Source organism: Lepisosteus oculatus, chromosome 11 (genome assembly GCF_040954835.1).
Source record: "Lepisosteus oculatus isolate fLepOcu1 chromosome 11, fLepOcu1.hap2, whole genome shotgun sequence".
Lineage (NCBI taxonomy): Eukaryota > Metazoa > Chordata > Actinopteri > Semionotiformes > Lepisosteidae > Lepisosteus > Lepisosteus oculatus.
In genome coordinates, this window is record NC_090706.1 from 513,367 (window position 1) to 526,329 (window position 12,963).

General features: G+C 59.5%; 1 protein-coding gene across 22 annotated transcripts in view; it reads left to right on the forward strand.

Moving 5' to 3' along the window:
* Window positions 1-12,963, forward strand: part of macf1a (microtubule actin crosslinking factor 1a) — a 130,040-nt gene that overhangs the window by 64,343 nt on the left and 52,734 nt on the right. For 18 of the 22 annotated variants that reach the window (XM_069195334.1, XM_069195321.1, XM_069195322.1 and 15 more), the window contains 11 exons: window positions 190-7,683; window positions 7,861-8,016; window positions 8,195-8,410; window positions 8,498-8,641; window positions 9,014-9,241; window positions 10,866-11,015; window positions 11,163-11,396; window positions 11,658-11,846; window positions 12,030-12,371; window positions 12,492-12,671; window positions 12,774-12,950. In XM_069195334.1, the coding sequence (XP_069051435.1) occupies window positions 190-7,683; window positions 7,861-8,016; window positions 8,195-8,410; window positions 8,498-8,641; window positions 9,014-9,241; window positions 10,866-11,015; window positions 11,163-11,396; window positions 11,658-11,846; window positions 12,030-12,371; window positions 12,492-12,671; window positions 12,774-12,950 (9,510 nt within the window). The remainder of the gene's footprint in view (window positions 1-189; window positions 7,684-7,860; window positions 8,017-8,194; window positions 8,411-8,497; window positions 8,642-9,013; window positions 9,242-10,865; window positions 11,016-11,162; window positions 11,397-11,657; window positions 11,847-12,029; window positions 12,372-12,491; window positions 12,672-12,773; window positions 12,951-12,963) is intronic. The other 4 variants (XM_069195328.1, XM_069195331.1, XM_069195332.1 and 1 more) reach the window with 1 other exon arrangement.

Below are 12,963 nucleotides of genomic sequence, written 5' to 3' on the forward strand. Positions count from 1 at the left end.
GAGCATCTGCATCAGGCCCTGCGATGCACACAAGGCCAGCCTATACCAGAAGACGACGTGCTTGTGTGCCTTTCTGTGCTTGGCTTCCTGTCCTAGTTCATTCAGTATGGCAGGCCGATGGGCCGTGCAGTATGTGAGACGCAGCGGAGCCCCGTTGATTCGGCTTCTTTGTCTGCTCCTGCTTTCCAGGGCCACGGCGCGGTCGCAGGCGTGATTGACCTGGGCACCGTGGAGATCTTCCCCGTGTTCCAGGCCATGCAGAAGGGCCTGGTCGACCAGGACACCGGCCGGGCGCTGCTGCAGGCGCAGCTCGCTCTGGGCGGCCTCGTCCTTCCGCACAGCGGCGAGAGCCTCTCGCTGGCGGCGGCCCTGGAGCGGGGCGTGGTGGACGGCAGCACCGCCCGGGCGCTGGGCGAGCTGGAGGCCGCCCTGCGCGCGGTGGACCGGTCGCCCGCTGGGCACGGGTGGCTGCTGCCGGTCGCCGCGGCCGTGGAGTCGGGGGCCATCCGCGAGGCGGCGGGGCTCCGGATCCTGGAGCTGCAGATGAACACGGGGGGCCTGAGGGAGCCGGGCCGGGCCGGGCAGCTGAGCCTGGCTGCGGCCTGGGAGCGGGGCCTGCTGACGCCCCGGCTGCACTCCAAGCTGCTGGCGCGGGCGCGGCGCAAGGAGCTGATTGACCCCAACACGGCGGAAAAGCTGAGCCTGCGCGAGCTGCGGGAGAGGTGCGTGGCGCACGGGGACACGGGGCTCCGGCTGCTCCCCGTCAGGCAGCGGGCCGGAGGGGTGGTCTGCATGAAGTCCGGCAGGAAGGTGGGCATCTTCCGCGCCGTGCAGGAGGGGCTCGTCGACCGGCAGGTCACCGTGCGGCTTCTGGAGGCGCAGCTGTTCGCCGGCGGGATCGCGGACCCCCGCTCGGGCCACCGGCTCACCGCGGACGAGGCCGTGAGGCACGGGCTGATCGACCAGGACATGGCGTGCGCCCTGCTGACGCGCCAGCTGCAGGCCGGGGGGATCGTGGACCCGGCGACCGGAGAGAGGCTGGGCGTGGACGAGGCCGTCCACCGCGGCCTGCTGGCTCCCCGAGCCGCCCTGCTGGTGCTGGAGTCCCTGTGGTCGTTCATGGGCGTGCTGTGGCCGGAGTCGGGAGAGGTGCTGCCCCTGTCTGAGGCCCTCCAGCAGGGGGCGATCTCCACAGGGCTGGCCTGCGAGATCCTGCGCCAGCGTCGGAGAATAGGCGCCCTCTACCTTCCCGAGACCAGTCGCGTGGTCCCCCTGGATCAGGCCGGGGAGATTCTGGACTCGAGCGCTCTGGAGGTTCTGAGGGGAACCCCAATCCCAGATGTGCTGCCCAGTATGAGCCAGTCGGGGTCACTGACTGTGAACCGGCTGAGCTGGGACTCGGCCTCCTCCTCTCCTCCACCCTCCCCGGACAGTGGGGGCTCCCCCCCAGTGACCCCTCCCGCGCCGCGCTACAGCCCCGGCCCAGCGGAGGACACAGACCCTCAGCAGGAGAGCCAGCAGAGGCTGCTGTTCCACCTGATGACGCACAGCTATGTAGGTGCTGGCGATGGGCAGAGGATGCTGCTTCTCGAACCCGAGCTTGCTCAGCTGGCCAGCAGCAGCGCGGCCCAGATCAGGAGAGGCCCAGAACTCAAAGCAGCCGAAGCCGAGACGGAGAGCGGCCCAACCTCGCGACCCAGCTGCAACACTGTGGCACGCGGGACACTGGGGTTCGAGAGGTTTGTAGCTGCAGAAGAGGGAAGCGAGGGAGACGGTGTCTCTGTTTCCCTGGAAGAACAAAGGCCTGGGAGAAAGAAAAGGGAAAAACCGGAAAAGGAGCTGGAGAGAGACCAGAAAGTAGAGGTGCTTAAAGAAGAGACTGAGCACGAGCTTCTGTCCGCAGCCCCTGGACACGGCGCTGGGAGATCCGAGGTGTGGCTGCCAGATGAGAGAAGGAATGAAACCAGAGAGGGGAGGAGGCTGGCAGGAGTGGAAACACAGACATGGAAGGAGGAGGAGATCCTTGGTCCCATTCCCACAGGCACTCCGAAGATTGCAGATCCTGAAACTCATGCTGGGACAGAGTCCTGGAAGACAGAATCTAGGGATGGCCCCTCTGTGATGGACTGGACATCAGAGGTACCGCTTGACCCGGACCTGGCTGCAGGGAAGGTGGTCAGTGTTCCCCTGCCCACAGAAGGCGGGGTCGAGGAGAGGCAGATGTTAATGGTAGAGGAAAGACACACAGCTGCAGTGCTGGACAGCCATGGTGCTGAGGAAAGACGGGCAGAATCAGAGCCGTCCATCTGGCTCAGTGAGGCCCAGTTGGGTACACAGCAGATCTCCTCAGAGCTAGACCACACCACTCTGTCTGAGAAGCAGGCAGTAATCGAACAACGGCAACTGGACACAGGCGTGTCACGTCACAAAGACAAGGAATTCCTCCTGTCTCATGGTTCACAACCGGACCAGGCTGATGCAGGAATGAAAACAGAGACCAGGCAGTTTGCAGATGGCACAGTCTTGGTTATCCAAGAGGAAGGAGACATTGATGGGAGCATTGGAACTGGTGGCGCAAAAGCAGACCTCTCTCTGCAAATGGGGGGATCTCAGTGCTCCTTACCTGCAGAGGCCACAGGTCTTCATGCACAAGCTCAACCAGAGGCAGAACGGCAAAGCTCAGTCACGGAAAAAGAGAGAGAGGAAGATGGAGCCCAGGAAGGAGAGACCACTAGAACAGTGGAAAGCAGGTCAGCTAGCTGGGGAGACAAGTCCAGCCAGCTGGGGAGAGAGCATGCAACAAAGGAAGAGGCAGCGTGGTGGGTGGAAACCGGACAGGGAGATGACACTAGCCAGGTTGCCGTTGAAACGGTCTCTGTCAAAGAAGATCCCCGTTTATGGGACTCGAGCACAGAGCGGGAGGAGAATTCCGTGCCTTTGGGAAAGTCCAGGAGGCTTTCTGATGAGGAGGAGAAGCTGGAATCCCTGGCCCATCAGCTCCGCGAGGGAGGGATCGTGATGGAGGAAGGGGGCCAGAAGAGGCGTCTGCTCCTGGATGAGGCTCTTGCGTTTGGCGTGTTGCCAGGCCACTCGGCCGTCAAGCTGATGGCCAAGGCGGGGCTCTTTGGCGGGTTCTTCGACTCCAGCACCTGCGAGTCGCTGAGTGTGGCGGAGGTCATGCAGGAGGGGCTCCTGGATGAGGAGCTGATGTGGAACGTGCTCAAATCTGAGAAGACGATCTCGGGGGTTGTGGATGCAGATGAGGGAAAGGTGTGCTCCGTCCAGGAAGCAGCGCAGTCTGGGCTGCTGGACCGGGAAACGGCCGCGTGTCTTCTGGAAGCGCAGGTGGCCTCAGGGGGTGTGGTGGACCTTCGCCGTGGGAAGAAGGTGTCCGTGACGCTGGCAGCCAACCTGGGTCTGATCGACGACAGCTTAACGGATGACCTGAACAGGCTGGAAAAATCCTGCAAGGGCAAGACCCCCCCCGCTGGCCTGGATGAAGAAGCAAATAAGTGGAAGGTAGCCCTGCAGCTGGAGATGGATGGGATTGTGGATCCCAAGACCAAAAGCCCTGTGCCCCTCAGCCAGGCCCTGAGGAAAGGGCTTCTGGACCGGGAACTAGCCCGACAGGTGCTGTCCAAGCAGGTGGCGGATGGTGGAATCATGCATCACAGCTCTGGGATGCGGCTCTCGGTGTCAGATGCTTTGGCGCACGATCTGATCGATGCAGGTTTGGCGCAGGAGCTGGCGAAGGTGGAGAGACTTTCTTTGCGGCCATGTGGGGAAGGGGCAGGGCAAGACTCTATCCCAGCCCAGGGAGGCGCCCCTGTCTCCAGCAGGGGGCCCACACTCACGGGGGCCGCTTCTCGGGGTTTTCTGGACCCCGCCATAAAGCATTCAGTCCTGGATCCCCAGACTGCCTCACTTGTCCCATATTCGGAGCTCATCAACAGGTGTAAGATCGAAATCGAGACCGGCCAGAGATTTCTGGAAGTTCGTCGGTTCAGGGGCTTTCAGGATGAGCTCACGGGTGCAACACTAACACTCCTTCAGGCGTTGCAGGCTGGGAAGGTTGACCTCATTCCGGCCCTGAGGCTCCTGCAGAGCCAGGCGGACTCTGGGGGGATTATTGACATCGAAACCGGAGGCAGGCTTTCTCTGGCAGAAGCTGTCCGGAAGGGACTGGTGGATGAGGACGTGGCAGAAGTCATTGCCACCAACCAGCTGCTGGCCGGAGGGCTGCTGGACCCTGCCACCGGAGAGAGAGTCCTCAGCCTGACAGCAGCTGAACACAGGGGACTGGTCTCAAAAGAAATGGCGGCAGTTATTCAGGACAAAGTGGGCAGTCTGGAAGAAGAGGAAGATGAGGACTCTGGTGCAGATTCTGAGAAAGAGACGCTCATACCTGCAGGGTCTACAAATGGGATAATCTCCTCATCTCTCCTGTTTTCAGCAGCATCTGATTTCAGCACAAGTGAGAAGAGAGCCGAACCTGCAGAGCCTGGACTGGACTCTGCTCTGATCCCTGAGCCCTTGGCCCGCAAAGTACCCGAAAGCCAAGGACACCTCTTGGTGGCAGCCAAGAGTCCTGAAGAGACATCTCTGCCCAGATCTGCACTTGCACAGGTGGAAGAGCTGGAAAGAGAGGAAAAGCTGGGATTAGTGCTGACGGAAGAAGCCCTCCTCACTGCAGAGCCAGTAGTGATGGTCGCAGAGCCAAAGGTGGACACCCCAGACAGAGACCTGCGCTCGAGCTCAGAGGAAGAATTGCAAGAACGTCCAGAGAAATGTGAGGCTGACTCCCATCCTACATGGAAAACAAAGGGAATGTTGTTGAGCGAGGAAGAAAGAGAGGCTGGTGCCTCTGCTCCTTTAGATCAGGAATGTTCCAATGCAGAGCCAGGGCAAGACATGAGAGGGGGACCTGTCAAGCTGGTCATTTCTGCTGTCTTGCAGAGATCAGCAGATCAAAGGAAAGACTCTGGGAGGGAAGAGAAGGCAGGAGTTGTGATGGGTAGACTTGCAGATTCGGAGGTTGGGGTTCCCATAGAAACTGATCAACTGGGACGGATCCCAATGGATGCTGCAGTTGACAGCAAGGACGGCATCCTAACTCAAGACAGATCAGCAGCTCGTCCACATTCTGCATTTGGTTTGGTGGATCACGGTTACAGTCGCACCACGGAAGACACAGGTACACCCCTTTCAGAGGAAAAACAGAAAGTGGTAGCTGGTCTGTCCAGCTCTCTGGGCCACTCTAAGGTCCATGAGCAGCTACACTACAGGATAGGTAGAGAGCAGCAGAGTGAGAGAGAGGAATGCAGAGCTCAGGAGCTAAACAGCCACGAACCAATCAAAGACGCCGGAGCTGACAGCGGCCTGCTCACGGTGGTACTGGAATATGACAGCACAGGTGCTGAGGCAGAGGGCCAGGGGGCCGGGAGCTTGCCAAGTGAGAGGCTGGGGCACAGAGCCAATGCAAACGCAGAAGAGGCACAGAAGTACGCAGCATCGCTCTCGGGAAAAGCACAGGTGGGAGACAGACAGGAGAAGCTAGGCCAAGACGGGGATGGTATCAGCCTCTCGGGCGAAGATCAGGGGATTCCAGAGGTAGTGCACTTGGAAATAGCCACAGAGCAGCTGGAAAATGTACCACTGGCACAGGAAAGCAAGGAAGCAGCACAGAAAAAAGTCAAAGGTAAAGCTGAAGACGAGGGTAAGGATAGGGGCGCGCAGGCAGGCAGTGAGCTGCTGACAGGGAGCACTGGGTGGGAGGTGCTTGACACCAGGGCAGAGGATAGACCCCAGGAAGCACGTGTGGGAGACGCACCACTTCCATGGGAATGCAAGGCCACCAGGGAGGAAGTGGGGGTAGAGTTGCCAGTGACAAGTCGGGGTGTCGTAGGAGAGGCGGACCTGGAACACGGAGAAGTTGCACAGCGGGACGAGGAAGTGGCAGATGAGATTGTGGAAGTCCAGGAGGAGGGCCAGAGGAGGGAAGAGGGTAGCCCAGGGTCTTGTGAAGAAGAGCGGAGGCCCCGTTTCCCTTCAGAGAGTCACCCAGAGGCAACAGAAAGTGAGACACTGGAGGACGAAAGAGACAGCCGCTGGAATCGATCGACATTGAAAGAGGGGGAGCAGGAGCAACAAAGGGAGGAGAAGGAGATGGAATCCCCCCTCATCCTGCCGCCCCTTCAAACAGGAGAGGAAGGAGAGAAGGAGATGGAATCCTCCCAAATCCTGACGCTCCTTCACGGAGGAAAGGAAGAAGAGGAAGTGATCAAGGATCTTCCCAAACCTAGCTTAGTGTCTTTTCCTGTACCTGGAGAACAGAAGAGGAAGGGTGATTTCTCCTTGCAGACTCCTCTCCCACCCGCTCTTCGAAGAGAGGTGGAGGAGAAGAAAGATGCAGAGGCTGCTCCCAGAGCGAGTCCTCTCTGGTCTCCGTCTCCTTCGGCACGCGAAGCCCTGCTCCTGAAGGCCAAGGAGAGCATCCTTAGGAAAGTGTTTCAGCGCGGGGTGAGTGAGCATCAGGCGGCCCAGGAGCTGGAGGCCCTGCGCAGAGGACGGGGCGGGGTGAGGGAACGAGGCTTCGAGGAGGAAGTGGGCACGGGGGTCCTTCGGGTACCCGATATAGAGACTGAGGAGGTTGATGTTGCCTCTTCCGCTGCCAGAGTGAGGGCTTTTCCTGTTTCTGAGCAGCACACAGCATCCCTGGGACAGACTCGGGAGACACTGAAGGACCAAACTGGGGTTTGGCACAGAGGGGAAGAGGAGGGAAATGACTCGGGAAATGCAGAGAGAGATGACGAGACAGATGTTTCCATAGCTGAGCCACATCTGGATAAGGATTTCCGTCTGTGGACAGAGCCGAGAGAGAGGGAAGACAAGGGCAGGGGAATCCCACAGGTTGAGAAGGGGAAGCTGGGGCAGGAGGCCGTGGGCGGAGTCCCAGAGGAAGAAGAATCGGTGAAGAAACAGACAGGAATCGGGCCAGCGGTTGGGAAAACGGATACAGATGTTCTAAGGGTGTCATGGACAAGGGAGAAAGACGTTACACGTGCAGAGGAAGAGGTTAGAGACCTTAGAGATCAGGCAACCAAGGATGGCTCTCCGGATAGCCAGCTCGGGAAACCAGGAATAAGCTTAAGTTCCCTGGATCTGCCCTGGAAAGGGGCAAATGCAGCAGCGTTGGAAGAGAGAGGAGAGCAGCATGTCCCAGAGACCCTGGTTGTCGCAAGAGAAACTACGACAGCCACGAACGTAGAGGCTCAAGGAGCTTCCGAGCTTCCGGAGATCGGATCCCATCTGGGTGCTATCCAGGATGGAACCTCAAAATCCGAACCCCATCCTGAGGGGTCCCCAGCCTCATGCGTGGAGACAGCGGAGGACGCCCCCCGCACTCGGACAGGTGTGCCAGGTCCTGCCGCCCCGCTCGGCGTCCAGAGCAGAGAGCTCCTGCTGGAGAAGATCAAGAAGGAGCTGAGGCTGGAGGAACGCCACGCAGGGAAACCCGTCTCTCCTGGTGTCGCCCAGAGCCCGGCGGAGCTCGGGGGGGGTGCCCTGGCCCAGCGGACCCCAGAATCGGAGCCCGCGCTTGAGCCTGCAGAGAGAAGAAAGGAGAGAGAGAGGAAGGAGCCGTGGAGGGAGGAGGGAGAGGGCAGCACTGCCCGCGGCGCCAAGGTAAAAGGATTTACTCAAAACGCTGTGAATTTAGTGATCGGCACAGTACCCGTGCTGCAGCGTATATAATCTTAGAGTGTAGCTGCAGGAAGCAGAATTACAGAGCAGCCAAATGAGAGAGTGAATTTGAATTTGTTGCAAATCTGATCGTTAATCCCACCCCTCCCTCCTCCTCAGCCCTCATTGGCTCGTCAGAGGTGTCTGGAACGTGACGAGCAGCTTGTGGCTCTGCTCTCATTGGTCCGTCACATTGAGGTCCGCCTCAGACAGCAGCAGCAGCAGCCAATGGGACGCAGCATCAGTGCCCTGGAAGACAGCATTAGGCAGGCTGAGGTAACCTTACTGATGATATTTTTAAAAAGTTATATTACAGTTTAGTAACATCTAACATCAGTATCAACAAGAATGAAACAACATGATTTATAAAAACATGGATTTCAATGTAATTGAGATGAAATGCCGAGTGACTTTATGGTAATGGTCTTAATCTCTTTGCCCACCTCACTCTCAGGCCTTGGATCAGGAGCTATCTGACCTAGAGCGACCTGTGACCCAGGAAGTTGATGGTGTGGGGCAGGTTTTGGAGTCGCAGCCCCAGGACGTCCCCCCCCAGCTGCTGCTGGCGCTGGAGAAGGATGGGCGGAGCCTGTCGCGGGCGTACCTCGCTGCCCGAGCAGCCTCCCAGGCCCTGCTGCAGGCACTGCGCGCACAGCTGGACGCGCACAGGGTGAGAGAGGGCGCGGGTGGAAAGACTCCGTCTCACAGCGCTGCCTCTCTGTTGCTGTTTGCTTAGCTCTGCCTTGCTGTCCCTCAGGACACAGTCCAGAGCGATCTGAAGGCGCTGGAGGCTCGGGTCCAGGCCCTGCTGTCCTGGCTGAGGGAGAGGGAGGGAGAGACGGAGAGAGAGAGTGGGGGAGAGAACACTTCAGAGCTCACACACCAGCTGCAGCTGTGCAAGGTAAGGGCGCGCAGTCCTCTGTAACACTTACACCCGGCACATTCTTGTGTTCACATTGATGCACGCGCAGCGCGCCCTTGTGTTCACACTGACGCACACGCAGACACACACAGAGCACACCCTTGTGTTTACACTGATGCACACACAGCGCGCCCTTGTGTTCACACTGACACACACAGCGCGCCCTTGTTTTCACATTGACACACACAGCGCACCCTTGTGTTCACATTGACACACGCAGCGCAGTCTTGTGTTTACACTCAATGAGTACCCGACTGTGACGATGCAGACGATATTGTTAACCTCTCTCACACTATCCCTCGTCCTCTTTTTCATTTCCCTCTCCTCGCTCCCTGTCCATGTGTCCCCCAGGAGTTCAGGTCGGCTCTTTCCGAGCGCTCCCGGGAGCTGGACTCCGTTGCCTTCGATGTCCAGCTCTTCGTGTCCGAGCGAGCTCAGGACGTGGAGCCCCTGCAGAGCAGGCAGCTCCTCAGACGCCTCACGCAGCTTCAGAGGTCCTTCCACGAGGCATCAGGCCGCGCGGAGGCTCTCCTGGCCAGCGTGAGGGCGAGGGAGAGAGACGGCGCCCGCGAGAGAGAGGTGTGGAGGGCTCCTGTGGGAGGACGGGCAGAGGTGGACACGGCAGCCACTGCAGCCGGCCGCTTGTTCTCGCTGGAGAAGTGCGGCGCTGAGAGCCGAGGACGGGGTTGAGGTGTATGTGCGTGGAGCCTGCTCCACAGGGGCTCTGCCAGAGTGTGTCATTCACTTCCTCTGGTGCAGCAAACTGGCAGGTGCTGTTTTCCTGCACTGGTTCGTCAGCAGTCCCGCTTCTCAGGTCATCAAGGACTCCGCTGTCCTGGCGAGCAGGAGGCAGGTGGGGAAGAGGAGTGAAGGAGGCCAGCTGAGTCATAGAGAGCCCTACTACTACTGGAGTACTACAGCTCCATCCCTCCTCCACTAGTACAGCCTTACTACTACAGCTCCATCCCTCCTCCACTACTACAGCCCTACTACTACTGCTCCATCCCTGCTCCACTACTACATCCTATTACTACAACTTCATCCCTGCTCCACTACTATAGCCTTACTACCACTGGAGTACTACTGCTCCATCCCTCTTCCACTACTACTGCTCCATCCCTGCTCCACTACTACAGCCCTACTACTACTGGAGTACTACTGCACTATCCCTGCTCCACTACTACAGCCCTACTACTACTACTACTCCATCCCTCCTCCACTACTACAGCCCTACTACTACGGCTACTATAGCCCCGTCCCTCCTCCACTACTACAGCCCTACTACTATGGCTACTACTACTCCATCCCTCCTCCACTACTACAGCCCTACTACTACAGCTACTATAGCCCCGTCCCTCCTCCACTACTACAGCTCCTACAGCCCCTCTACTGCTGCTCAGCTCCTGCTGCAGGCCTGCGTGCTCACACAGTGAGCCTGTGCTCTTACCCCAGCATGCGTGTGGATTAACCTGTCTGCCTTGCTCTTACAGATTGTGTGTCTGCTGTTGCGGGAGAGAGGAGACCCGGCAGGGCCTGCTAACGGGCTGGAGCCTCTCTTCTCCGGCCCTTTGTCGCCCTGTGTTGGGCCAGACCAAGAAACCGCTGCTCTGGTCTTTACATGGGGGTAGTTTGTGCGGGGGGGTTCGGGTTCGAGAGAGCCCAGCTTGGCCTCGCTGTTTGGTGTTGTGTTGAGCTGTTTGAGAAGTTTTTGTGTTGTCGCGCTGACTCGTTGTTGCCGAAGTTGGGCCTGTCTTGTCCGTCTGTCTCTCCGGTCTGTCACTGACCTGGACACGTCGTGCTCACAGCTGTCACAGGTGTCTCTGGTCTCGCTGGGCCTGTGGCCCGGACCGGTCCAGCGAGCGGTTTGATGGAAAGAGAGAGCGAGAGAGAGAGAGAGTGAGGCGTGACTGCTCGGTGTGTCAAAGCGTTTGTGTGCAGCCTGCTGCCTGCAGCCCCAGTCTGAAATGATTCCCGCAGAGTGCGCTCGCTGCTGTTCACTGCCTCCAAACAGGGTCTGGTGGACTGTTGTACTCATGTGATGTGGAACGGTGAGCATGAGGGCTCTTTGAATTCAGCTGTTGGTGAGGTTTTGGCATCCTGTGCCCAGGAAGCTTTCAAACCCATGAGGTTTTCCTTGGTCTCCCGGACTCTCCCTTCCGCGCTCACGGGATCTCTCCCCTCTCTCTCCCGGGCGGACCGACAGGCTGTGCAGAAGCAGCAGGCAGGATGTTCCCAGAAGCTGGAGGAGCTTGCGCTATGGTTGGCCGAGGCTGGTACCACGCTGTCCAACCAGCAAGCGGGTCTGGACTCCGCGGACGTGAGCGCTCTGCAGAGGAAGCAGAGGGGGATCAGGGTGAGGGACAGGCCCGGATTCGGACTGGGACTTGGGTGTGATGATTTTGGGTTTGGTGTTTTTTTGTATTGAGATTTGAAAAGCAGACATGGACACTCCTTGTCTCTCTGTCTTCCTGTCTCCCTCTCGGCCGCTGTGCTCTTCCAGGATGTGCAGAGGGATCTCCAGTCTCGGGGAGATGGGGTGACGGAGGCCCTGCGCTGTGTGGAGGAGTTCCTCGGCGAGCGGGGGGGGGCTCTGTCTCCCGAGGACCGGGGCTCGCTCCAGGCGAGGCTGTCTGCCATCCGGGGGCAGTACAGCGCCCTGCAGGAGCGTGCGGAGAGCTCGGAGAGGGAGCTGGACCGCGCAGTGACCACTGCTCTGCAGGCACAGACGCAGAAGGTGAGGGCGTGAAGGTGCTGACTGCAGCAGCTGCTCCGCCCAGCGGATACTCTGGCTTCTCCCGCCTCTTCATTCTTCTCCAGGTTTTCGTTTTCCCGTTTGACATTTGCGGTTTGGTTCTCTCGGTCTGTCTTGCTTGCTTGGCTTCTGTTTGACGCTGTGCCTCTGTCAATGACGCGGTCAGCTGGCAGTGCCAGTGGTGTTTATGAGAAGGCTGCGCCTCAGTGGGTGACGCCCGTGTCCTGACTTGGTGCATCGCAGGCTCGGGCGGCTGAGGAGCTGCAGGAGGCGCAGGAGAAGATGGGGTCCCTGCTGTCCTGGCTCTCCGCCCTGCCCCCCAGCGACCCGGGGGGTCTCGCTTCACAGCAGCACGCCGCTCAGAACCTGACGCAGACTGACACAGGGTCACAGCCAGGTGGTGCTCTGGACTCCCGCTGCGAACAGCTGCAGGTCAGACTGAGGAGAATTTCTGCCACACCCCACTCCTTCTCTCAGGATCACAAGCAGGGCCTCTCCGTGTCCCAGCCATCGGGGGATACGGTGTTGCAGTGCAGTACTCAGGGACGTATTGTTGTTCATGGCTTCTCATACCTTTCCAGGATCTTACTGCATCTCTCTCGCCCATCCCTCCAGGCTGAGCTACAGCAGCTGCAGTCCCAGCAGGAGAACTTCCTGTTGGCCACTCAGGCCGCCCAGTCCCTCCTGGATCGTCCCGACGACAGCGTACCGGCCGCTGAGAAAGACCGGCTGCGCCGTGACCTGGACTCCCTGCGCGGGCAGTACCAGAGCCGGGCGGACCGCTGCCGGGCCCAGCTCAAGCAGGCCGAGTCGCTGAGGGAGGAGCTGGGGAAGTTTCTGCAGGAGCACCGGCAGTTGAGCGACTGGCTGGAACTGAGTGAGGGGGAGCTGCGTTCCCTGACGGACGGAGAGACCGACGCGCAGGGCCTGAGGAAGAGGCAGGAGGAGCATGGCAAGGTGCGACGCGCTAACTGAGCAGTTTCCCACCTCAGTTCTGCCCCCAGGTTTTTGTAAGAACACCATCCTCTCAAACGTTGCTGTGCTTCCAAGCCGTGTCTTGTCTGTGTCTCTCGGTAGCTGGCGGAAGAGGTCATCTGCCACAAGGCCGACCTGCGGTTTGTCACGATCTCGGGGCAGAAGGTTCTGGATTCGGTACGAGGCAGCGGTGAGGCCGACCCCTCGCTTGCAGCCACGCAGACGCTGGTTGCCGATGGCCTGCAGGACAGCTCTCAGCGCTACGCTCGCCTGCACAGCAAGGTGGGCGGCAGGGCTCAGAGAACGGGGTTCCTGAGAGGCACCCCAGGACAGCCAGGGGTCGCCGTGTCACTGTTCCCATCTTCTCCTCCTCTTTCCCCGCAGTGTTCGGAGCTGGGGACCCACCTGGCCTGGGTTTTGGACCGGTACCAGCAGTACCAGGAGGAGGCGGACTCTCTGGCCAGCTGGCTGTCAGAACGGGAGCAGAGCCAGAGTCTAGACAGAGCTCAGAGTGACCTGACGGACACCCAGACCCTGCAGGACACGCTGACCGCAGTGCAGGTGGGAGAGGGAG